Here is a 27,006-nt window from a genome sequence, read left to right as displayed (position 1 = left end):
GCTCCAATGAAGATGTTAAAAAAAAAAAAAGATGCACTACCATGTAATAAAGTTGTAACTGGTGTGCTATGAAAATGGGTAATGAAGAAAGATCAGAATGTCCTTCTGACTGTGGACAATCTCAGATGTAGGATGAACAACTTCCTCCCAGTCTTGAACGAGGTACAGCAATCCTGCCTGAAGAAGAAAGGCCTGGTTGCCCCTTCTCACATCAGGACACGCTGTAAGCTGCTTTTCCACCGACACCTTTATTCATACAGTATTGTGGTAAAACAAACAAATGTACAAACAAAAAATTCCGGACTTCTTCCACCGAAGATTTCTTTTCCCACTCCTGGGTTTTTTTTTTTTTAATCTGTTTATAATAATAGCTCTTACTTCTCCATTACCCTGGTGGTAAGAGAACAATACCAGGAAACAAAAATGAATTCCCTCATAGGGGGTTTCTTATCTGTTCAATTAGGGCAACTAACATAGCGAGATACAGTGATTTCTCAATTAATGAATCGTCTGGAGGAAAAAAGATTAGTTGCGTTAAAACCCACATCCCTTGCACACAGGCATCTTAAAATATATGAGGCAGAGCTGCCTGCATGAGAGTACTAAAGTCGGGTATTTTAATGCCCACTTCAATTTCTCTTAACCCAGACAGTGTACTTTATTTATTAACCTCTTTCACAGTCTATGGGAGAACATCAGTTTACATGAGCAGTAAATGTGAACACTACTGTACATGTATAAAGCTTTTCATTTAAAAATGCATTAAAAAGTTGACATATTTAGGGCTTCCCTGGTGGCGCAGTGGTTGAGGGTCCGCCTGCGATGCAGGGGACACAGGTTCGTGCCCCGGTCCAGGAAGATCCCACATGCCGCGGAGCGGCTGGGCCCGTGAGCCATGGCCGCTGAGCCTGCGCGTCCGCAGCCTGCGCGTCTGCAGCGGGAGAGGCCACAACAGTGAGAGGCCTGCGTACTGCAAAAAAAAAAAAAAAGTTGACATATTTAATGTTTTTTTCAGTTCTAATCAGCGTGTATCACATGCCTGTTAAACTATTTTTCCTTTTACAAAGCCAAACCCAAAGTTTGTATTTCTCCAGACTTTCATAAATAATGATAACATTCTTCAGTGTGTATAGTTCACATTGTTATTACCTGGTGTCACGTTTAAAACCTTGTCCCTACAAGATGAAGTCCACGCTCCTTGGTGGACCAGGCGTAGACGGCTGGCCTCTGCCAGCTCCTCGCCTGTGTCTCCCCCCCGTCCCTCAGCCCAGGCTCGCTCCGGGGCGCTGGACCCCTGCAGTGCGGCACTCAGCCTTGCTCTGCTCCCTCCCGCCTCTCACACGCTCTTCCTCCGCCTGGAGTGCTCCCGGTCACCTGGCAAGCTCCTCCTCTTCTTTCAAGTATCACCTCTTCCTAGAATCCTGCCCAGAACTCTCCAGGCAGTTTGCCTCTGTGCCATCCTTGCTCTGTATTCCTCCCCCGCCAGCAGCACTCATGTAGCCATTCCTTTATGAATCCGCCCATACGCTAAGCAAGGCAAGGTCTGCATTACTCTAGTCTGTGTCTCCCCAAAAATCTAGCAGGAACACCAGCTTGGGGCGCACACTTTTGTAAGAATGAGTTTACTAGCCGTGCTTATGGTATACATACTGGAACACACACCTGCTTTTAAAAAGTCATGGATTTTATAGTGTTTATTTATTTTTACTTGTTGACAGTTTTGCTTTATTTATTTATTTATTTATGTCTGTGTTGGCTCTTCATTTCTGTGCGAGGGCTTTCTCTAGTTGTGGCAAGCGGGGGCCACTCTTCATCGCGGTGCGCGGGCCTCTCACTATCGCAGCCTCTCTTGTTGCAGAGCACAGGCTCCGGATGCACAAGCTCAGTAGTTGTGGCTCACGGGCCAAGTTGCTCTGTGGCATGTGGGATCCTCCCAGACCAGGGCTCGAACCCGTGTCCCCTGCATTAGCAGGCAGATTCTCAACCACTGCGCCACCAGGGAAGCCCAAAAGTAATGGATTTTAATAGGCAGTAACTTGAATGTCCTCGTCCACAGCTTCTAATACTCCGTGCCCTCCACCCCAGCCTTTGCCCTACAACACAGAGGAGCTGAGTTCTCAATAGCCTGTCTCCTCGTGAGCTACTTTCTGATGATGAAATATACATCTGAAGGATCTTTGAGTTAGTACTACTGCTCCCCCCTCCCGCCTCGAGACTCTGGAGGGTTAAAAACAGCAGAAATTACAGTCCAGAAGGCTCTGAGCTTTTAAGTTGGGATGGGAGCAGGCGCAGGAAAGCAGGAGAACATAGTCCAAGTCGCGTATTACGGTTCAGGGAGAGGAGACCTAGGGCGTTATGCTACATACCTAGCATAATTAGAAGGTGGGATAAGTGTGAGCTCTCATACCCAGCCTCCAGCATCTGGGAGACCTAATTTAGGAGGCAGGGACGAGGATGTCTCAAGTTCAGTGTACTGTAATCAGAAGGTACACTTGAATGCCTGAACTCCTTATGGGTTTGGTGAAATTTCGGGAACACAGAGGCTTCACCCCTTTCTTCCACAATAAAGGAGAATAATTCCGTCTCCACTTGTTTCTAATGACCTAACATTTCCTTACTGTGAAATCTATCCTATCCGTAATGAGAAATCAAGGCTCAGATCTAATTGCAGATTCCTAGAAGAGTTAACACGTTATCTTTGAAAACAATATGCCACTAGTTTATTTTCATTCATCCCATCATTAGTTATGTGCACCTTCTTTGAGGCAGACCCTGTGCTGGGTATTGGGTGTACAACAGTGAGCTACACAGACCTTGTCTCTCTCTCCACGCCTCCTTGGCCTTTGCCGCTTGGGGAGAGGGAAGAGTTTGTTAAGCACCTAATAAGGTTGAAGAGGTGACTTCTGTGGGATGAGATGGTCATGTACAGTGGAAGGGGGAAGGTCTGATACAACAAGCTTTTATAACTTCATCCTGATCAGCTCTGCTTATCTTCTTCATCTTTGTGGGAGGAAAATATCAGCTTCTGAAAAAGTACGTTCTAATCATGGCAACCAAGCACTTTCCGATCTTTCCTTTGTTCATTTGTTCAGTGCCTGCTGGGCACTAGGCCCAGTGCCGGGTACTGACTGGAGATCTACAGGTGATTGACAGTGTCTGCTTTCAGGGAGCCTCAGTCTAGCTCCCTTGTAATAAGTAGGGTGACCATGTCCTTTATTTTTTAGGCTATGGCCTAACCTAGAGTGAAGACCCAGTCAACCTGTGAATTGCTTTCATTTCTTATTATTAAAGAAGAGAATTATTCAACCTTGCTCTGTACCTTTCACTGGCTACTAATCCCTTACGTTAAATGCTTTGGAATATACCACAAGTAAAGAAAAAAAAAACCAAAAATCCTCAAGAAGTGAAGATAAAAGAGGTGTCCTTCTCTGCAGCAGTGCCAGGTGATGTAAACAGAAGGCCAGCTCTCTCCTCCTCTGCGTGGGCGGGCCACATGCGTGAGGAATGTTTGTCTTTGGAAGGCTGCCGCCACGTTCCAGGCTCAGAGTCCTTCAGACCTCACCGCTGTTTGTGCTCATGCCAGATGGCTCCGCCTCAGTTGGCTGCATTGGCCCATAATTTAAGTAGCATTCCTCATAGCAGTGTGTTTACTGTCTCATTAATTTTAACTTTTCCAAAGCTTTTCCCAGTTCAGAAGCTACTGGGTTAAATCTCAAGCTGTGTGCGCCTTATTAATACATGATTATTGGAAAACCTCTTTATAAAACAGATTCAGGTAAAGTGAGAGTGACAGTAAGAAAAAGTCCTCTGAAGTTAAGTGTTTTATTTCCCTTTGGCCTGTTTCCTCTGACTGATGAGAATTTTTCTGAAATGTGTATGATTTTACAAGGTTGTAAAGACAGCTTAAAGACTTACACAGACTTAGGTTGTACAGACTTATTTCTGTAAGTGTTTTTGTTTTTAATCAAGGGATTATGGGCACTGAGGGAGACACAGATTGTTTTTAGTCTTACACATACAGTACATTGGAGAGCAGTCGCCCTGTTGTCTTAGTTTGTCCTTAGTTAATATTTGCTGTGTTATAAGTCTTCCCTCAACAGTCGCTGTGAGATTGTCATCAGAATCCCAGAGTATGTTTTGCCTTCGTGCTTTATACACAGGTAGTCTCGTTAATATTTCCAGAATGTGCTCCTGGGTGTAAGACTCTTCTCTTGGAATCCAGACATCTAGATAATTCAGTAAAACCTTTTTGCTGTAGACCTGGAGAGGCTTCTCTTGATGCCTCTAGAAATCAAAGTTGGATGAATTTCCTATGTCTTCTGCCTTCCATGGTATGATCATTTCCTTCTTTTCTTTAATTCAACTCAGACTTACGACCTACACATTAAAAAAATCCCTAGTGGAAGAGGGTTGAGGTTTCTGCACTGTACAGGAAGCTCTAGATTTTCCAAGATGTGGGCTGGTGCTGCTTGCACTCTGTCTGATACCTGTATAAATGCTTTTTATTCATTTACTGGGTGATCTAGAAGAAGATCTGATAGACACTCTGCATATCTTACCTCTCAGATGAAGAAATGCCTATGGTTCCTCAACAAAGGCTTTTGATTCTTTTTAGAAAAAGCCTTTGACTTAACCCAGAAAAGCCACACTTGTATTTGTGGAACCCCTAAATACTTTCATTGTCAGAAAGTGGCTGTAAAACAACTTCACTAAATGTGTACAATTTAAAACTACAGTGAGATTTCACTACACATTAATTAGAATGACAACATTTTGGCAATTTCTTTAAAACTGTGAGCCATGGCCGCTGAGCCTGCACGTCTGGAGCCTGTGCTCCGCAACGGGAGAGGCCACAACAGTGAGAGGCCCACATACAACAACAACAACAACAACAACAACAAAAAAACTTACCACGTTGTACTCTTTAAATATGTGCAGTTTATTGTATGTCAGTTATGCTTCAGCAAGGCTGTTATAAAGAGAAACAAAAGGCCCCACCTCCAAGCTGCCTGCATTAGTGTAAGAAAAGATGGTAGTGGGCTTCCCTGGTGGCGCAGTGGTTGAAAGTCCGCCTGCCGATGCGGGGGACACGGGTTCGTGCCCCGGTCCGGGAAGATCCCACGTGCCGTGGAGTGGCTGGGCCCGTGAGCCATGGCCGCTGAGCCTGCGCATTCGGAGCCTGTGCTCCACAACGGGAGAGGCCACAGTAGTGAGAAGCCCGCGTACTGCACAAAAAAAAAAAAAAGAAAAGATGGTAGTAAGCATTTGGAACAGTGATTATTAAGGTTATAAAGGACATGACCCCATAAGAATCTGATAAAAGGTAAACACCCTTTCTCCAGTAATGTGGTCACAAAATTTTGCCTACAGTTTAGAGGGTTCCACGACTAAAAACCCCAGGTTAAGACACCTATCGAATTCTTCCTATTTTGGGAAGAACTAAAGCACTTCTCAACAACTGTGTCTCCTAAGCAATAATCCTCTTTTCTTTTCCAAAGCAAATAAATTAATTCTTACCTTCATCTCAGATGAATGTTGGGTATTCTTGACAAGCACGACTGTAAAGTTTAGCCATTCTTCACGGTTAACTATAAACGTACTGGTACATTACCTCCACCAGCTGAATGAGGCTGCAGTTTCATTGATTATACCATTTCATTGCTTTCAAAATGAACAATAATAACATAATGCTTATTGGACACTTTCATTACCATGCTGTTGTCCAGTTCATAAAACTCTATCTTAGGCACAGTAAAGGAAATTCAGGATAAAATATCAATTTTATTATTATATTTTAGAGGACACATTCAATTCCAGCCACTTGAGCTATTCCATACTGTTTCAGACTTTCCCATTATGCCAAGATAATAGTAATAAACTGAAATTTGCCCAAACCTTAAGGAGGATGGCAAGGGTATTTCTGTTTCTTTTATATCCTGTAATCCCTTCCTGCTATATGTAAGTAACACTAATACTCAACTCTGTTTAAAATTTTGACCTCAAAGGTTGCTTGCTTATAGTACCTGTAACATTCCTAAAATCTCTTCCAACTACTGCTTTTTCTCATCATCCAGGATCCTAATTCTGAGCTAAATGCAAAGAAAAATGTCGTATGACACACTGATTTCCCCCCTTTCCTTGAATATTTTATTTATCGTTTGTACTGTCTTAAAATTTGGTTAATGAAAACGCCTTCTAAGGTGATTGTACCAAGTCTATCCGTGCGTGGAGTCTTAAGGTTTCCCAGGGAAAAGACTCAGAGGTATAGGTTTGCATGCAGGTGGTTTTTCAAGGAGTGCTTTCATGATTGACATCAGTGAGGGAGTAAAGGAAGTCGAATTTTGCAGACGGAGGAATTAAAACTAGGATTCAACCGCAGCCAAAGCCTCCGCTAATCCCATGAGGAGCTTTGGATCTGAGCTGACTCTTGCGATTGTCCTGCCTTGAGGCACCAGGGCCTTTCTGCTGTCGTGGGCAGTCACTGATGTGGGCTGCCTTTGGGGAGAGGGCAAAGACTCGGGGTGAGATAGTACTCTTTGGCAAAGGGAATTCCCAAAGAGGGGTGAAGCCGAGAGTCATCAGCCACCAATAACCCCCACAGATGGGAGGACACTTGCGTCATTCCTAACGAGAAGATCTGGACAACACAAAATAGTATTCACTCTGTTCTGCACTGGCACTGCATGGAGCCACCTGGGAATCGTTCCTCCAGGAGTGCTTGGTCTCATTTCCTGGAGGAGAGCTGTAACAGGGAAGGTTAGTGGTGTGACTTTTAGTCCCCACTGTGGCAGCTGGTCTTGAGGTCACAGCGATACTCACCATGTCCATCCTTTACTACCCACTGTAGATTTTCTTTGTCTGGGGACCCCCTATGCTAGTCTGGCTGGTTTACCTGGAGAGTGACCTAGACTCTCCTCTCTGGAAAAAATGACTGAAAAACGGCCAATCTTGGTGGTTCCTTGTAGATGAAATGGGGTGGAGGTAGCAGAGATGAAAAGAAGTAAACCGTTGCACATCTGTATTAATGGCAAAACTGTCGGAAATTGCGGATGGATTAGAAGTAACAGATGAGAGAAATAGGTCAAGATAAATTCTGGGTTCCAGTTCAAGATGTTGACACAGGAGGATCCCAAACTCACCTCCTCCCCACAGACACACTGAATCTGTAGCTACCTGTGGAACAATTTCCTCTGAAAGAAACCCCAAAATTAGCTGAGCGACTGCTTCATATCAGGCAAATGAGAAAAATCCACATTGAAACAGGTAGAAGGGGTGGAGACACAATTTTGCCATGACCCACATTGGGAGGGGACTCAACTCCAAGCTTCTCCCTGAGGAGCAGAGGGTTTGAACCCCAACTCTTAAGACCCGCTCCTGAGAGATGAGCCCCCAGACCATCTAGCTTTGAAAGGCTGGTGTCTGCAAGACACACAAGACTATAGTGGACTGAGAAACAGTTGTCAGAGGGCTTACAGGGACTCACTGTGGCTACAGCCAGGGCCCAGCATGTGGTGATGGATGTTAACTAGACCTATTGTGGCGATCATTTCATAATATATACATACATCAAAATAATACCTTGTACACCTGAAGCTAATATAGTATTATATGTCGATTATATCTCAATGTTTTAAAAGATGGCTAATCTTTATTATAGTTGATTTACAATCTTGTGTTAATTTTTGCTGTACAGCAAAGTGATTCAGTTAAACATATATATATATACATTCGTTTTATATTCTTTTCCATCATGGTTTATCACAGGATATTGAGTATAGTTCCCTGTGCTATTTAGTACGACCTTGTGTTTATCCATTCTATGTATAATAGTTTGCATCTGTTAATCCCAAACTCCCAGTCTATCCTCTCCCACTCCACCCCCCGTCCCTTGGCAACCACAAGTCTGTTTTCTATATCTGTGAGTCTGTGTCTGTTTTGTAGATAGGTTCATTTGCACCATATTTTAGATTCCACGTATAAGTGATATCATATGGTATTTGTATTTCTCATTCTGACTTACTTAGTATGACAGTCTCTAAGTCCATCCATGTTGCTGCAAATGGCATTATTTCATTCCTTTTTTTTTTAGATTTTTATTGGCGTATAGTTAATTTACAATGTTGTGTTAGTTTCAGGTGTACAGCAAAGTGAATCAGTTATACATATATCCACTCTTTTCTTTTTAGGTTCTTTTCCAATATAGGCCTTTATAGAATATTGAGTAGAGCTCCCTGTGCTATACAGCAGGTTCTTATTATTTATCTATTTTATATATGGTAGTGTGTATATGTCAATCCCAGTCTCCCAGTTTATCGCTCCCTCCCCTTATCCCCTGGTAACTATAAGTTTGTTTTCTACATCCGTGATTTTACTTCTGTTTTGTAAATAAGTTCATTTGTACCCTTTTTTTTTTAGATTCCACGTATAAGTGATATCATATATTTGTCTTTCTGTGTCTGACTTCACTCAGTATGACAATCTCTAGGTCCATCCATGTTGCTGCAAATGGCATTATTTTGTTCTTTTTTATGGCTGAGTAGTATTCCGTTGTATATATGTACCACATCTTCTTTATCCATTCATCTGTCAGTGGACATTTAGGTTGTTTCCATGTCTTGGCTCTTGTGAATAGTGCTGCTATGAACATAGGGGTGCGTGTATCTTTTTGAATTACAGTTCTGTCTAGATATGTGCCCAGGAGTGGGATTGCTGGATCATTTGGTAGTTCTATTTTTAGTTTTTCAAGGACCCTCCATACTGTTTTCCATAGTGGCTGCACCAGCTTACATTCCCACCAACAGTGTGGGAAGGTTTCCTTTTCTCCACACCCTCTCCAGCATTTGTTATTTGTAGACTTTTTGGTGATGGCCATTCTGACTGCTGTGAGGTGGTACCTCACTGTAGTTTTGATTTGCATTTCTCTAATAATTAGTGATTGAGCATCTTTTCATGTGCCTGTTGATAGCCAGTCTTCAAAGTCATGGTTGCCTAGGATACTCAGTATTCATTTGAGATGAGCCAAGAGTTAATTGATTTGCTTTTGGGAAAATAAATTAGATTATTTTAGGAGACACATTTGTAGAACTTCTTCTAAGATATGAATAATTCTTCTATAAAAGGATATTAACCTGGGGTTTTTAGAATCTTAGAACCCTCTATATTGACACTATGTGTCAGGCACTAGCAACATAGCAGTGAACAGACAGACAAAGTTCCTGGACTCATCGGAGCTTATGTGCCTCATGCGGGGGTAAGTGAAAAGCCATATCCAAAACTTCATAAATATATAGCATGTCTGGTGATGATAAGTGCTATGAAAAAATTCTGGGTAAAGAAGTAGAGAGTGCAGCTGTGGAGGGGTGTTGATAGGGTAGCCAGAGACATGTGAGCAGCAACTTGGAAGGGAGAGCCATGGAGAAGCAGCGTTTCTGGCAGAGGGAATGGCAGGTACAGAGGGTCTCGGGTGGAAGCCTGCTTTGAACACTCAAGGAGCAGCACAGAGGCTATTGTGGCTGGAGTAGGGGCAGCCAGAAAGAATGGGGAGGGCTGAGGTCAGACATGGACCAGGAGACTTGCTCACTGTAGAGACCGTGGTTTTTAGTCTGAGCTGCACAGCTGGCAGGGGGCTTTGAAAAGAGAAGTCACGTGGTCTTATTATATGTTAGAAGGCTCATCTGACTGCTGGGTGGAGGCCAGACTTGAGGGACTGGGATGGGAGCAGGGAGACGATAGGGCATTGTACGAATCTCGACAGGATGATGGTGGCTATGCTTGTGTCGCAGCAGTGGAGGTGGTGAGAAATCATCAGTTTCTGTGTATGTGGATATATGTCTCACACACACACATATATGTCAAAGGTAAACCTTTTGCAGAGGTGGATAAGATTTTGTCTGGGTTATCAAAGAGTTTAGTGGGGAAATCAGATCTATAACAGATAATTTCAGCACACAGTGGTAGCGGTGTAGAGGAGAATGGGGGTTACAGAACCCTTCCTGGGAAAATTCGGGGTAGGAAATGACAAAAAATAAACCAGGGAGGTAGGACCATAGAGGGTCTGTTGGACCACATTAAAAACTTGAGCTTTGGGGCTTCCCTGGTGGCGCAGTGGTTGAGAGTCCGCCTGCCGATGCAGGGGACACGGGTTCGTGCCCTGGTCCAGGAAGATCCCACATGCCGCGGAGTGGCTAGGCCCGTGAGCCATGGCTGCTGAGCCTGCGCGTCCGGAGCCTGTGCTCCACAACAGGAGAGGCCACAACAGTGAGAGGCCCGCGTACAGAAAACAAAACAAAACAAAAAAACGAACAAAAACTTGAGCTTTATCCCAGAGCTGATGGGAACAGTTAAACAGTATTACCTAAGGAGGCAACATGTTCCAATTTATGACTTAAATTCTCCAGGTAACTCAGGTGTGAGAAACAGGGCTCTTGAGAAGTTTAGACTGAAAGCAAGGAAACCAGTTAAGATTCACAGTTGTCCAGGGTAGAGGCAATAAGCTAATGTTTATTATGTACTTGCTATAAATCAAACAACTGTTCTAAGAACTTTGTTATTAACTTAATCCTGAAAACAACGCTATCAGGTAGGCACCATTAATATCCACATTTTACAGATGCGTAACTTCAAGCACGAAGAGGCTAAGGAAACTTGCCCAAGTTCATGGGGCCACACAGCTCTAAGCAGGAGAATTTGAACACAGGCAGTCTGGCTGGAGAATTCAGGCTCTTGCACACTGTGCTACACTGCATCTCCTGAAGATAAGCGCCAGAGATTAGGGGGAAATAAAAGGGCAAATCTCTTTTATTTTGTCCCAAACTGAATTGTTAATTAGCCATAATTTTGCATTCGTGTTATAGCAGTATCCATAAGAAACTCACTCTCCTAGCCTCTCCTTTTCTCCTTACTTAGAGCTTGGATTCTCTCTTGGCACACATGTCTCTTTCTTTGCAATTTCATGCTGCCTTTCTGCACCAATGCAACCTACAGGGTGTGTCTTTGAGTAAAACACATTGTGACATTATCGTCGTCAGGTAACCCAAGTCTACGCTTTTGTCTTACCTCAGAATTTCTTACTAGGGGAATACATCAGCCTTGGGGTTCATTTGGTGTGCTTTTCCCCACAGCTTTTGTTTGAGAAGAGCTCGAATTAAATTAAGTCATCTCCATGAGAACATCAGTACTATATGAGATTGTTGTGAAATATGCTGGTACATAGGGAGAAAAGTGTATCTTTTGAATAATCACTCAGAATACAAACACAAACTGTAAATAGTCATTATCTAAATGTTACTTTTCCTAACTGTCAAAATGTGCAGGATTCGAGTAGTACAGGGAGATTGTAGAGAAAACAGTATCTGAAGAATGCCTGACTTAGTTTGCCAGAGAAATGTCACCTCTGCTGCCTGGCCTCTGGTAGATTACCCCTGGGAGACTATTTCCTTCTCTGTTTAGATTCAGGAGGGTATTGAGCATCAGCATCTTTTTCCATGTGGTTGTTAATGATATTATTACAGCTTCATAAAGGGCAGTACTTACTGTACATTAGGCCAAATGTTATCCAGAAGAGCAAATAGAGACTTCCAGCCCTGACAGAGATTCAAGCCTGAAGTGTGATGCAGGGACACAAAAATAGCAAGAAATAGATGGCCCACACAAAGGGATCATGTAGTCCCAGTGGTAGGGCAAGAGAGCCACAATCCCTGGGGCCTTAGTGAGTATCATCTGTGTCCTGTGTGGTCAAGAGACAGAGAAAGCACCGAGACCAAAGACAGTGGGCTGTGGAGGATGGAAGGGACAAGTTCAAGGAATAAGACAGAGCCTGCATCAGAAACTAGGGGAATGAGGTTTTTTTGTTTTTGTTTTTTAACATCTTTATTGGAGTATAATTGCTTTACAATGGTGTATTAGTTCTGCTTTACAACAAAGTGAATCAGTTATACATATACATATGTTCCCATATCTCTTTCCTCTTGCGTCTCCCTCCCTCCCACCCTCCTATCCCACCCCTCTAGGTGGTCACAAAGCACCGAGCTGATCTCCCTGTGCCATGTGGCTGCTTCCCACTAGCTATCCACCCTGTGTTTGGTAGTGTTTATATGTCCATGCCACTCTCTCACTTCGTCACAGCTTACCCTTCCTCCTCCCCATATCCTCAAGTCCATTCTCTAGTAGGTCTGTGTCAATATTCCTGTCGTACCCCTAGGCTCTTCATGACATTTTTTTTCTTCGATTCCATATATATGTGTTAGCATACGGTATTTGTTTTTCTCCTTCTGACTTACTTCACTCTGTATGACAGACTCCAGGTCCATCCACCTCACTACAAATAACTCAATTTCATTTCTTTTTATGGCTGAGTAATATTCCATTGTATATATGTGCCACATCTTCTTTATCCATTCATCCAATGATGGACACTTAGGTTGCTTCCATGTCCTGGCTATTGTAAACAGAGCTGCAATGAACATTTTGGTACATGACTCTTTTTGAATTATGGTTTTCTCAGGGTATATGCCAAGTAGTGGGATTGCTGGGTCGTATGGTAGTTCTATTTTTAGCTTTTTAAGGAACCTCCATAGTGTTCTCCATAGTGGCTGTATCAATTTACATTCCCACCAACAGTGCAAGAGTGTTCCCTTTTCTCCACACCCTCTCCAGCATTTATTGTTTCTAGATTTTTTGATGATGACCATTCTGACTGCTGTGAGATGATATCTCATTGTAGTTTTGATTTGCATTTCTCTAATGATTAATGATGTTGAGCATTCTTTCCTGTGTTTGTTGGCAATCTGTATATCTTCTTTGGAGTAATGTCTATTTAGGTCTTCTGCCCATTTTTGGTTTGGGCTGTTTGTTCTTTTGTTATTGAGCTGCATGAACTGCTTGTAAATTTTGGAAATTAATCCTTTGTCAGTTGCTTCATTTGAAAATATTTTCACCCATTCTGAGGGTTGTCTTTTTGTCTTCTTTATGGTTTCCTTTGCTGTGCAAAAGCTTTTAAGTTTCATTAGGTCCCATTTGTTTATCTTTGTTTTTATTTCCATTTCTCTAGGAGGTGGGTCAAAAAGGATCTTGCTGTGATTTATGTCATAGAGTGTTCTGCCTATGTTTTCCTCTAAGAGTTTTATAGTGTCTGGCTTTACATTTAGGTCTTTGATCCATTTTGAGCTTATTTTTGTGTATGGTGTTAGGGAGCATTCTAATTTCATTCTTTTACATGGAGCAGTCCAGTTTTCCCAGCACCACTTATTGAAGAGGCTGTCTTTCTCCACTGTATATTCTTGCCTCCTATATCAAAGATAAGGTGACCATATGTGTGTGGGTTTATCTCTGGGCTTTCTATCCTGTTCCATTGATCTATATTTCTGGTTTTGTGCCAGTACCATACTGTCTTGATTACTGTAGCTTTGTAGTATAGTCTGAAGTCAGGGAACCTGATTCCTCCAGCTCCATTTTTTGTTCTCAAGATTGCTTTGACTATTCGGGGTCTTTTGTGTTTCCATACAAATTGTGAAATTTTTTGTTCTAGTTCTGTAAAAAATGCCAGTGGTAGTTTGATAGGGACTGCATTGAATCTGTAGATTGCTTTGGGTAGTAGAGACATTTTCACAATGTTGATTCTTCCAATCCAAGAACATGGTATATCTCTCCATCTGTTTGTATCGTCTTTAATTTCTTTCATCAGTGTCTGCATACAGGTCTTTTGTCTCCTTAGGAAGGTTTATTCCTAGACATTTTATTCCTTTTGTTGCAGTGGTAAATGGGATTGTTTCCTTAATTTCTCTGTCAGATTTTTCATCGTTAGTGTATAGGAATGCCAGAGATTTCTGTGCATTAATTTTTTATCCTGCTACTTTACCAAATTCATTGATTAGGTCTAGTACTTTTCTGGTAGCATCTTTAGGATTCTCTATGTATAGTATCATGTCATCTGCAAACAGTGACAGCTTTACTTCTTCTTTTCCAATTTGGATTCCTTTTATTTCTTTTTCTTCTCTGATAGCTGTGGCTAGAACTTCCAAAACTGTGTTGAATAAAGGGGAATGAGTTTTATTTGGGAAAGCCAGGAGGGATCAGAAATGAGTTGATGGCCACTGAGTAAGCAGCGTTCAGAAGCCCCATATTTTATTTTTGGAAACTAGGTTATCTTAAAACGTTAAGTTATCAGCATATACTTGAGGAGCTCTAAAGTAACAGCCAGCCCTACCCAGCCCTTCCTTCTCAGCTCACGTTCCAGGTAAGGAGCGTTTTTATTTTAGAAATCCAGGTGCAGTCAGGAGAAGGGAAGAAACAGTGACATCCATCTTTTTTAATGAGCATTGCTACCAGAAGAGAAATTAGCATAACCCTGAATTTTATGTGATGTCAGTTAAATGAAGGTATTTTATATCACTTTATAACAAATTAGAATCAACGAAATTGAAAATAAGCCTAGCACCTGGGATGAGTAATCAGGTAAGTGGCCAGTTTTGCTATTTTTTGCTTTGAGCTGAAGACAGAATTTGAATTTCTAATGTCCCCCGAGGTGTAGGGTTCACAGCTGGGGACATGGTTTCTAGGGATGATTGTTTAAGATGCCAGCAGGTCATTGTTGCCCTTCAGGCTACAACTTGCTTGTAGCCATGTTCCTTGGAAATTGGCCCTACCACAAATGTGTGTCCACCAGAGAGAGGGTTGTGAATTAGTGTAGGAAGCAGCTCTGCTTTGGGTGGAACATTAGAGAGCAGACTGGAAATAGATGACTCAGAACAAGGCAGTAAATCATCCACATTTACGGGGAGACTCTAATGAAAGGACTGAAATTCATGTGAAGACTTTACGGCCACTCGTGAAATCAGCCCAAATCCAAGGAACTATTAGAACACTTTTATGCTTTAAGAAAAGGGTGACTCTGCTCAGTTGCTTCAGTTTGTGTATAGTCAGAATGCCCTGACACCATCAGTACTGGCTTTAGTGGGCAGGATTTTACAGCAGAGCTTTTCACTCCATGAGCCAATGTTTCTTGTGTAGATTACTAGATGATTTTAGTATCTGAGATAAGTTCAGGAAACTGTGGAGGAGGCCAAAAGAAGATTGAGGTTGGTGGCCCAGGGTCTGTACATGATGTGTGTAAGTTTGCTGCGTGAGCAAAAACGAGGGAGAGAAAAAGATGAGCGGGGGAGACGGGTGTTAACAAAAATGAAACTTTGTCTGTTACTCAGATTGGAAGTATTAAGAGGGCAACAGATGAAGATTAAATGGTGCTTGTAATTGTGGTTTATGAAGAGAAACAGGCCAGGGCTTCCCTGGTGGCACAGTGGCTAAGAGTCTGCCTGCCAATGCAGGGGACACGGGTTTGAGCCCTGGTCTGGGAAGATCCCACATTGTTGCAGAGCAACTAAGCCCGTGTGCCTAGAGCCCGTGCTCTGCAACAAGAGAAGACACCACAATGAGAAGCCCGCGCACTGCAGGGAAGAGTAGCCCCCGCTCGCTGCAACTAGAGAAAAGCCCATGCAGCAACAGACCCAACGCAGCCAAAAATAAAATAAATAAAATAAATTTTAAAAATAAAAAAAAGAGGGCTTCCCTGGTGGCGCAGTGGTTGGGAGTCCGCCTGCCGATGCGGGGGGCACGGGTTCGTGCCCTGGTCCGGGAGGATCCCGCATGCCGCGGAGCGGCTGGGCCCGTGAGCCATGGCCGCTGGGCCTGCGCGTCCGGAGCCTGTGCTCCGCAACGGGAGAGGCCACAGCAGTGAGAAGCCCGCGTACTAAATAAATAAATAAATAGATAGATAGATAGATAGATAGATAAATAGATAAATAAATAAGCCATATTGAATATATAATTTTTTTCCCTCCACAGCAGATGGATTAAATGAAACTAATCTGCCGAGAAATTCTTGTGTCTAGGTTGTTTTCAGAGAAAAATAAAATTTGCACAGATTTCTTTCTACTTACAAACTTTCTACTTGAAACACTTTTCTCAAAATATTTATATGTTTACTATTTTCTCTTAAATTGTTTTTTTTTCCTTAAAATATTCAGATAACTTTTCAGATACCTAATGACTGAAGCAGCAGGGGGTTTTCCTCATGAAAAATAAAAATGATGAAGAGGACCTTTCTCCTAATTTCTTCAATAGTAACTTCTCTTTCTTTGACCAATAGTACTTACCCTGACGTTCAGGTTTGGACGTGGAAAGAGGAAGGTGTTAAATTTCCATCAGCCATCACCTGTTGAGGATTCTGTTCATAAACAGTACCCTAAGCAAGAAAGGCTGACTTCCCTATGAGAGCATCAAATACCTCATGGCACCACAGAGAGCAGGATGGGTCTCTGATGAATCTGGCCAATACTAAAAACATATCTGTACTGTTGAGCTCCAAACGGACAGCCTCTAGTGCTTGACCCTGTTCAGCCAATCCTGGTGTTGCTCAAGGTGGTACTTCACTGCTTTGACAGATCATCGTGCTCTGAAAGCACTAAGACACATGCCTGAGTCGTAGAGGTTATCCACTGTATTTTGTTGCTTTGATAAAAATGGGTGCAGAGAATTGAGTGAATTTATAGGGACAGGAGTTCAAAATGCTGACCTGTTATTTCCAGAGAAATGGGTCATTGCGATACCCCTCCTCTTTGTTTTGTACTGCCCTCTCCTGGCTAATAGATCTCTTAATAATGAGTGTTGAGAAAAACCAGGTGGTGGAAACACTGGGGGCTACTATCATTTCTACTTTCCACGAGAAAGTAATTTCTCATTTTATTGTAGAAAACGTGGAGTCAGTGTATAGTGATTAATTCAGATGTGCTAAAGATGTAGGTTGTAGTAGAAAACGTCTTTATGAGAGTAGTTTGGTCATTTATATGGACTTTGTAATGTCTGTGAAAGAAATGATTTTGCAGGTTATTGCATCATTAGTCAGATTTTCTGAATCATTGATGTGAAAATCCAGTTATTGGAAATAATTTGGACGCTTTTTCTCCATGTTTGTATTTTACAGTGGCTGCTAATTTACAGAAGATTGTAGATGATCCCAAAGCTTTAAAAACATTGACATTTAAGTTGGTAAGTAGAAAGTTATGGAACAAAGGTAAATATTTCGCCATGCTGTGCCAACAAGGAATAACAATATCATTTAGTAACCTGTTCCGTAATTCTGCTGTTGGTTCTGGAGGGTGGGGATCCGTTTTTGCATTCATCATTTGCGTGGTCAACATTTGGGAAGATTTTCTGGGGTGTTTTGTTTTGTTTTTTAATTGGAATATAGTTGATGTACAGTGTTGTGTTAGTTTCAGGTATACAGCAAAGTGAATCAGTTATACATATACATATATCTGCTTTTTTTTTAGATTCTTTCCCCGTATAGGTCGTTACAGATTATTGAGTAGAGTTCCCTGTGCTATAGAATAGGTCCTTATCAGTTATCTGTTTTATATATAGTAGTGTGTATATGTCAATCCCAATCTCGCAATTTATCCCTCCCCTCCCTTTCCCCCCTGGTAACCATAAGTTTGTTTTCTACATCTGTGACTCTGTTTTGTAAATAAGTTCATTTGTACCCTTTTTTTATTTTTGGATTCCACATATAAGCGGTATCATATGATATTTGTCTTTCTCTGTCTGACTTACATCACTCAGTATGACAATCTCTAGGTCCATCCGTGTTGCTGCACATGGCATTATTTTCTTCTTTTTTATGGCTTGGGAACAGTTTCTGATCATGACTGGTAAGTTCCCCTTCCATGAGCATAGCTTGTTCTTTTACCATCACATCTTTAATAAGAGTAGCCATTTGAGAAGTCTTGAAGTCTGTACCCTTTTGCTTCCAGTTTGTATGGCAACTTGACCATAAAGACAAAATTAAACTGAGTTTGAAGCAGCACTCTTAATAAAGCTTTCCTGAAGCAAAAGCCAAGTTAACGTTTAAAAATTGAGGCCGATTGTTGTAGGAATGGTTTAAGTAATTGGAAGCGATTGTAGAACAGACCTCTGAAGGCTAGTGAGCAAAGACATAACATTTTAACTCCACATTTCAAATCACAGTAACAGATTCTTGTAGAGAGGAGATATTCCAGCAGTTTTTCTGCACTAGCAGATTTTAAATTTAAGAACTAGGGTAGCCACAGAGATACAGATACTGAGCATTCTGGGGTCCTTGTGAAACTAAGAGATTGTGATCATGGCCAGAAATGGAGAGAAGTCCAAGTAGTCAAAAGTGACGATTTTCCTGAAAGTTTTTGCAAGCAGGATGTTAAATGACTCATTTTTAAATTATAAATTAATCTTGTCAAGGGCCAGTCTTGGATGCTGCATGCAATTTAAGGTCTAGATGACCAGCACTTTGTTTTGCACAACATACGTTGATGGTCTGTCTTTATTATTTCTTGTGAAAATTTAATGGAAAATGTGCATGGCCAAAAAATGCTAAATGATTCGTTACAGTAAATGTTAACCTGGTGCTAATTAACTTTCTGGGTCTTGCTCCTCATCTAAATTCAGATGGCCAGGCTGAGTGATAAAAGAAAAACACAAAGATTTTCACAGAAAGAATTTAGCTGAAGAAATTCATTTTGTTTTGATAACAAAAGAACATTTTAGTCAGACAAAGAGTGAGAAATTAACAAATTGAAAAATTCATCTTCTAGCTTGGGACTCCTCTGTCACCTCTATTATGTTTCTCATTCACCTGCATCTTCATAAACATGTTTCATTTATGAGGATATATCGATGAGAAAGATGGCACCCTGTGTCTGCATTTCCAGCCAGTAGTAATGTTTCTTCATTTTTTTTATACTGCAAAAAAAGAAGTTACAACATAACACCTCCTGAACATTTTCCAAATTTTGAACATGTAAACCTAGAGATAAGATTTTACGCTGGCTTATTCCCATTGTCTCTAAACTCGCCTGCCTATAAAATAGGAGTAGCAACCCCAGGCCTTTCATAGTACTGAAGGTTTTGTAAAAACACCCACTATACTGTCCCTTGGTAAACTATACTGTCCCTGTGAAACTAGTTCCCTGGATTCCCTCTCTTGAATCTGTTCTTCTCCTCATCCCCATTCTCAGCCCCCTAGTGGGATCCTCTTATCTTCCGAAACTGAGCTTCCTGCCTACGACTTGCCAGCCTCCAGCTCTGTTTACCACACTGGGGCTCTAGCCCGCATAATTCTTCCTTAATTCCAAAATGCCCCAAATACTGGACTGGCTCTCCACTGTCCTCTTCTGAAACTCAAACCCTGATCATGGCTAAAGGAAGTCCTCCCCGATCAGACTTCCTTTTAGGTTCTGCTCCACCTTTCTTTATCCCCCCATTCACTTCTTCCCCTAGTCCTCTCTCCTCCTATTTTCATCAGCTGACCCTTTGTATGTACTTTTCCCTAAAATAGCCTTCTCTCCCAACTTCTCCAGGCCTGCTCTTTGTGTCACCAGCACCTAGACACGTTCCAGTCTTCTGCCTTAATTTCACTTCTCCAACAAGCTTTTTCTGGCATCCGATCTTGGCCTCAGTGCTCCTCCTGGATTCTCTCCCCGAAAGGTTATATTATATTGAAATTGTGTAGAATCTTATTTGTGTCTCTAATAGGTTTAGAGGCTCCAAGCAGGCAGGGACTTCTGTTGGATTCCCTGCACGTAGTAGGGACTTGATCATAATTAATAAAATATATCAGAACACAGACCTCATTTAGGAAAATTTCTCTCAAAATGCCTTGGCCTTGCCTGCAGAAATAACAAGAATCACTACTATTTCATGTGCATCCACCATTTGCAGGGCGTTGCATGAGGTGTTTTACATACTTCAGCTCAGTTAATTTAGTCCTCACGATCCTCCAAGATGGTGATATCATTGGGTCCATTTTATGTCTTGGGAATCAGAGGCTCTCTGAGGTTAACTTGCCCCAGGATCAAGCAGTGCAGAAGCTGGGAATTTAACCCTGATCTAGTAGCATCACGGCCCAGTGCTCAACAACTATTCAGTCTTACAGGCGGGACCTTGCAGCGTTATGGTTTTACAGGCTTCTGTTTGTGGATTCACCTTTTGGATGACTGGACACACTTACACTGGTTGAGACCAGATCTCCTTTGTACCTTAAGCAGAGTGAGTAATGTTGGCCTGTCTGGCGCAGGAGACCTGCAGGAGAAGCCGTGCAAGTTTTTCTTTCCCTTTATAGCTTGAGAATGTATTGTATTGTATAGTTGAGAATGTATCGCTCCTTGGCTTAATCTTCTTTCTGTAGGACACTAACATCCTGGTAAAACCACAGAGATCCAATTTGGTTATTTTAGTGAAGACTAAAAGATCAAAGTGTTTCGGAAGCATTTTTCCTCCTAAGCAGCTACGGCTCATGGCCCTTTCACCTCTCAGCTATTTATCATTTTAATCTCAGCGCTTTCTTTGCTTTCTAAAGGAGAATGTAAGGGGCCTGAAAATTATCTAAAGAGTAGTAGTTAGTATTGTGGTTCTTCACCTGGCTGCGCAATGGTTTCACTCAAGGAATGGTGGAGAATGCCTGGGTCCTGTTCCACATAGCCTAATTTAATGGTTCTTCGTGCAGCCTGGGCTGCAGGAACTTGGAAGGTGCCCCTGGTGATTCCAGTGTTTAGCCAAGGCTGGGAAGCATTCCATTTGTAGATGACTCCTTCTCCAATCTCTTTCCTCTCCCAGCTCCCACCACAATTTAGGCTTGAAAAGGCTTGAAAAGGCCTCAGGCTTGAAAAGGTGTCTCTTATCTTATATATCTGCTTATATAAGAAGGACAGTGGCCTGAGGGGCAAGGATATTGGTTATTTAAAGAAGTACATGTACTTTTTTTTTCTCCACCCAATGAGATCTTTAGCTTCCTTTGACAGGTAAGATAATAAGTGAAGTACGATTTCCGTTGTTGACATGGCTGAGAGCCGAGAGATCAGTAAACCTTCTTACCACTTTCAACAAAGTGGTTCAGGCATAGGGGGCATTTCAGCTCAAGTAGTATGTGCTTTGAGTTTGACATATCAGTATGGTTTTATTGTTGTAAGCCTCAAGGCAAGTCTTCATAAATGTTTTTTAAGTCATTTTTTAATTTGCTACCTTGCAGTTTTGTAAAGTAGGTAAGTCTTGCTGCTTTCAGTGTGGAATTTTTGAAATCGTTGTTAGTGAAAATATAAAATATTTAATTTGTCCTTGAAGAAAGAACACAAATTGTAAGTCCAGTTGACCCTTGAACAGCATGGGTTTGAACTGCACAAATCCAGTTAGACGCGAACTTTTTTCAGTAAACACCTACAACAGTACTAACAACCTGTGATTAGTTGAATTCGCAGATGCAGAGGAACCATGTTTAAGGAGGGCCAAATAAATAAATAAATAAAATTTTAAGAAGTAAGTGGAACTGGCTCAATTCCCCACTTGAGAACACATCTTTTTAGTATTCTGTATGATGAGATGGGAAGCATTTCTTCAGTACTGAAGTAAGATGGTTGTCTCCAGGAAAAGCACTGGTGAGTTGTTAAGAGTTGTGAGCCGAACTAGCCATATTTTTTTCATGGAATATCACTTTTACTTGGAAGAACAACTGACAAACATTGGCTGTTCAGACTAGGGATTTGGCAGACTTGTTTTTCAAAACGAACCAAGTAAGCCTGACACTTAAAGGAAAACAACTGACAATATTTGTTGTCAATAAGAAATTTCAGATTTCAAGCAAAAACAGAATTTTCAGAAAACTTGTATCTGCCACGGTAAGCTTGACAGAAACACCCCCCGCCCGACCCCCCAGTACTTAAAGGCATTTCTGATGAGATTGGTGATGGGTAATATTAATAAATACGATTTGTTGATATTCTTTAATATGTCAGCATTTGGAAGGTTTGCATAGCTCAGTGATGCTAAAACATCATACACAGGTAACAGATCCATTCAAAGGTAAAATAGACCACTGTTTAGTATAACAGAGTTATGAAAAGTTGAATGTGATGGTTTCACATTCTACATTGCAACTAAGCTTTAAGAAAATACCACTTGGCAGTCAGCCTCGCAGTGGTCCCCATGGCAGAGAGTGCAGTTGAGAGGAAGATCGGGCCTTCTTCCCTCGGCCCTCCAGGTCCTCCCACCTCGGGGCCAGCAGGGGAGCTGAGGGGCCTGGGGACAGGCTCAGGGCTGTGTCCCCCAGCGTCCTCTCAACGGCCACCCACTGGCTGGGCCCGGGCCTTGAAGCAGCAGTGAACCTCTCTCCCCCATCCTACCTCCGCGACGTAATGACGGCGACTGCACGGCTCGCAGTCCATGGAGGCCTCAGCAACTGCAGTATATATGGACACTGCCATTAAGGGTAACCAAATAGTTGATGAGGAGGAGTTTCTTTTTGTAGAAGCATTCAGCTAGCAAATAAGGAAGGAATGATAGAATATCATCATTTTGCAGCCCCTGATGAATGAATGGATCTTGACAATGCTCACCATTGGCATTATGAAAAAACATGCTCCTGAATAAAAAGGAACCTGAATCTGAAAAAAAAGAAAAAAGATAATACCACTTGGCAAGTTTTGGCATAGTAACAAATGATATCCACAATTATCTGGAAAGGCTATTAAGATACTCTTCCTTTTTCCAACTACCTATTTGTGAAAGACTGGATTTTCTTTATACACTTTAAGGAAAACAGAGCAATAGAGTGAATGCAGATGCAGGTGTAAGAAGCCAGCCATCTTCTATTAAGCAAAACATTAAAGATTTGCAAAAATGGAAAAAGTAGTGCCACTCTTCTCAAATTTCTGTTTTAGGAAACTATGGTTATTTATTTTTCATGAAGATTTTATTTATTAGCACACAGTGGGTTTACTTCTATAAAGTTTAATGAATCAGTAAATGAATACTTTAGAAATAACTTCTAAGATGGTCAGTACCATATAATCTACATAAACATGTTTTATGATTTAAAATATATTTAGTACTTTAACATTACTAAAAATATTTTTTATTGAAATATAGTTGATTTACAACTTTGTGTTAAGTTCTGCTATACAGCAAAGTGATACATTCTTTTAATATTCTTTTTCCATTATGGTTTATCATAGTATACTAAATATCGTAGTTCCCTGTGTTATACGGTAGGACCTTATTGTTTCTCCATTTATATCTATAATAACTTTAACCCCAGCCTCCCACTCCATCCTTCCCCCAACCTCCTCCCCCTTGGCAACCACAAGTCTGTTCTCCATGTCCATGGGTTTGTTTCTGTTTTGCAGATAGGTTCATTTGCGTCATATTTTAGATTCCATGTAAATGATATCATATGGTATTTGTCTTTCTCCTTCTGATTTACTTCACTTAGTAAGATAATCTCTAGGTTCCGTCCATGTTGCTGCAAATGGCATTATGTCATTCTTTTTTGTGGCTGAGTCAGTATTTCATTGTATATATGTACCACATCTTCTTTATCCATTCCGTTGATGGACATTTAGGTTGTTTCCATGTCTTGGCTGTTGTGAATAGTGCTATGAACATAGGAGTGCATGTATCTTTTTGGATTAGTTTTGTCTGGATATATGCCCAGGAGTGAGACTGCTGGATCATATGGTAACTCTAGTTTTAGTTTTCTGAGGAACCTCCATAGTGGCTGCACCAACTTACATTCCCACCAACAGTGTAGGAGGGTTCCCTCTTCTCTACGCCCCCTCCAGCATGTTATTTTTAGACTTTTTAACGATGGCCATTCTGACCGATGTGAGGTGGTGCCTCATTATAGTTTTGATTTGCATTTCTCTAATAATTAGCGATTGAGCATCTTTTCATGTGCCTGTTGGTCATCTGTATGTCTTCTTTGGAGAAATGTCTGTTTAGGTCTTCTGCCCATTTTTTGATTGGGTTGTTTGTTTCTTTGTTGTTAAGTTGTATGAGCTGTTTGTATGTTTTGGAAATTAAGCCCTTGTCGGTGGCATTGTTTGTTTGCAAATATTTTCGCCCGTTCTGTAGATTGTCTTTTCGTTTTGTCTATGGTTTCCTTTGCTGTGCAAAAGCTTGTAAGTTTAGCTCTGTCCCATTTGTTTATAAAAATAATTTTTTTAACATCCCTAAGTCGGTACAGTAAATGTAACCCATAGAGACATAACTGTTTGGAGTTCTTGATAAAGTTCGAGAACTGCTACGTTAAGGGTTTCTGGTCACTTTTCTCTAAATTTTAGTATCATTTGCATGTTGCCCTCGTGAGCATTTTGCAAGCCGCAAAGAGGCAAGGACTTGGCCTTAAGAGAGAGCTAGCAAGATAGTTGGAGGAGAGAGGGCTGAGTGCCTTGAAGCAAAGTCAAACCCCCTGGCCTGGGCCTTTTTGCCAGGAAGCAGAACATAGGATGGGACGTGGGCCCCCTATGCCGTGTACCCACATAATCACTGGTTTGACTGACTACACATTCTCACTTCTGTTACTCTTCACTGGAAGAATTTTAATGTTTTTTTTTTTTTTTTTTTTTTTTTGCGGTACGCGGGCCTCTCACTGTTGTGGCCTCTCCCGTTGCGAAGCACAGGCTCCGGACGCGCAGGCTCAGCGGCCATGGCTCACGGGCCCAGCCGCTCCGCGGCATATGGGATCCTCCCAGACCGGGGCACGAACCCGCACCCCCTGCATCGGCAGGCGGACTCCCAACCACTGCGCCACCAGGGAGGCCCTAATGTTTTTATTTCTAGCCATTTTAACCTCCTGCTATTCACATTTACACATTTATGATGGAGCTTTCAAATGCACTGACGTGCTTCACACTTGCTAGTCTGACCCCTTTGTCAACGGCAGCAGCAATAGCTTGACCTCAGATGTTTGTCAGTTGTCTACACAGATTGTCTGCCTGCATCAGTGGGCTGAGTAAATGACGTTGTTAGCAATAGCGACAAGGAGAGAAGGGAAGGTTTTAGGAGGATAGATCAAGAAACAGAGGTAGTAGAAGGAGAAAACTGGTGGGGTGGTAAGCATTACAGTATCAGTATGACTGCTTTGTTCACAGTGATAAGGAAAGAAGCGCTTCTGACCTTTCAGCCCCTGGCAATGCAAACGATGGAAATGGTATTTTACTGAGTATCTTATCTGTCAAGTGAAACTAGAGACATCATTAGACAGACACAAAGTTTGTTAATATTCCTACTCTTTAGGCTATGGATTTTCTTATTAAGCATAACTGCTCATACTGAGTGTTATTTTAAGGATAATTATTTTAAAATATTAAGTTATATGTTCTAATTAGCTGCTTATTTTAAAGGAAAATGCTGGGGTTGGCAAAGGGCTGGTTTCTGTACGTTGTTTTTGGAGCAGTGCTAAGCAGCTTCACTGTGATGATTTTGGAAAGGGCTTCGTACCCTGGGAAACTAATTGTTTCAACAATAATTTAGCGGGCATTAGGCCAAGAAAAGGTTTGTATGGCCCTTTGGTAATTAATTGCCCATTCCCAGGCATTCAGACTTTCTTCACCCCACTCGTAGTACTTACATAATGTCCAGTTGTGATTTGGGTACTACAGAGTGAAGAGGCAACTTAGAAGGGTGATCTGAGGACTCTGTGTGCGTGTGTAGGAGAGGGAGGTCAAAAAGAGGAGAATAAGCTGTGAATTAGGGCCAGTGAAAGCTTTGATGGGCAATGGCTTATTTGCAGTTTCTTTGGATTTTGCAGTGATAAAGCATTTGGCACTCTATAACTTGGTAATAAATAATATGTCCTAGATTATTATAAATTGTTTATGGAAAAACTTGTTATGGTACCTTTCCGTGTAAAAATTACATATATTTAAACAACAGTTGTCTGTCATGAGCTGTTCCACTACTTGGTGACCACTTTTTTTTTTTTTTTCGCCAGTTTGACAAAGGAAGTGCTTTTGCTAAAAACCAAGTTACCCTTGAGTGTGACCTGTTAGATCTCTTCTGCTCACTTTCATAATATTCTTTTAAAAGTAAAGCATATTTAAAAGCATTTTACTTAGTTGTTGAGATTGTATATGTACCTTCCACGCAGTCCTGTGGTTCATCGGTGGTTCATTGGTTCAGTGGTGGTGTTCTCACGGGTAACAAATCCCTTCTGTACTGGAGGTCCAGGTTTCTCAGGGTAGTTAGTGCCCAGTAGTCACTGAAGAAAGTGATTCTTAAGATGTCTCCTGGAAGAGATGGGACACCTGGCCCCATGAAGACGGTGCTTGGATCTGCCGTCACACGAACAAGTCTGTAAAAAACCAGTAGCAACGAACCAGCACTGAGCATTTCTTTTTTCCTTTTCAGGCTTCTGGCTGTGATGGGTCGGAGATTCCCGACGAAGTGAAGCTGATTGGGTTTGCTCAGTTGAGTGTCAGCTGATGTCTGTCCCTTGATGTCACCCTGATCTGCCATGCCTCCCCCTCGCTGTGCCCTCCCCCCAACCTTTCCCTCCCCTGCCACTTCCTCCCACCCCCTAGCAAAATCAGAGGATTGTGAAGAGGCCGGCTTCAACATAACGGGATAAAAAAGAATTTTTTTAAACTTAACAACACTGAGTTCTGCTTTATTCTCTAGCAACCCACAATATGAGAACAAGCAAACACCACAGCTGCACGACTGTTGCTCATTTTTCCAAAAGCAATTTAATATCCTCAGCAGTCAATTTGGATCTCCCTTACGTGAAAAGAATCTGAAACACACTCAGGTGGTCCCATTTATTGGCAACGAAAGGAATTTTTTCTATCAGAAGCCTATTTCTTCTCTCGTTGTTGTCCTTCCTTTCTGTTATAATACTTTATTGTACATCTGACAATACTGCCTCTTCTGTTGTATTTAGAAATTAATATAAAATTAAGATTTATTAGCCGAACTTGAATTCTAGTTTTAAAACTGACTGTGAATTTTATTTTTCATATATTTATGCATTACACACCTTAGCTATAAGAAAGAAAAAACGTTTTTGATTATATATGCTTCTTGCAGTTACTCTCTTGTTATTTAAACAAAAAGTTTCAGGTCTATCTTTGGAGTATTTATAACTTGTGATTTTTGAAATGACTGAATTAGGAACTAGGATGCTTACTCTTTTGGTTTGCCTGAAAACCA

The 27,006-nt window shown here is 41.6% G+C and overlaps 1 protein-coding gene across 3 annotated transcripts in view; it reads left to right on the top strand.

Annotated features, from left to right (window-relative positions):
* Positions 1-26,712, top strand: part of STK39 (serine/threonine kinase 39) — a gene marked incomplete at its 5' end in the record, with an annotated part of 310,643 nt that extends 283,931 nt beyond the window's left edge. For all 3 annotated transcript variants that reach the window (XM_079710015.1, XM_079710013.1, XM_079710014.1), the window contains 2 exons: positions 16,976-17,040; positions 26,206-26,712. In XM_079710015.1, coding sequence (XP_079566141.1) covers positions 16,976-17,040; positions 26,206-26,280 — 140 coding nt within the window. In that variant the 3' untranslated portion in view covers positions 26,281-26,712. The remainder of the gene's footprint in view (positions 1-16,975; positions 17,041-26,205) is intronic.
* Positions 26,713-27,006: the final 294 nt, after the last annotated feature.

Source organism: Hyperoodon ampullatus, assembly GCF_949752795.1.
Source record: "Hyperoodon ampullatus genome assembly, chromosome: 8".
In the NCBI taxonomy this organism is placed as follows: domain Eukaryota; kingdom Metazoa; phylum Chordata; class Mammalia; order Artiodactyla; family Ziphiidae; genus Hyperoodon; species Hyperoodon ampullatus.
The sequence above is the reverse complement of the archived record's forward strand: the minus strand, read 5'-3'. Positions and strand labels throughout refer to the sequence as shown.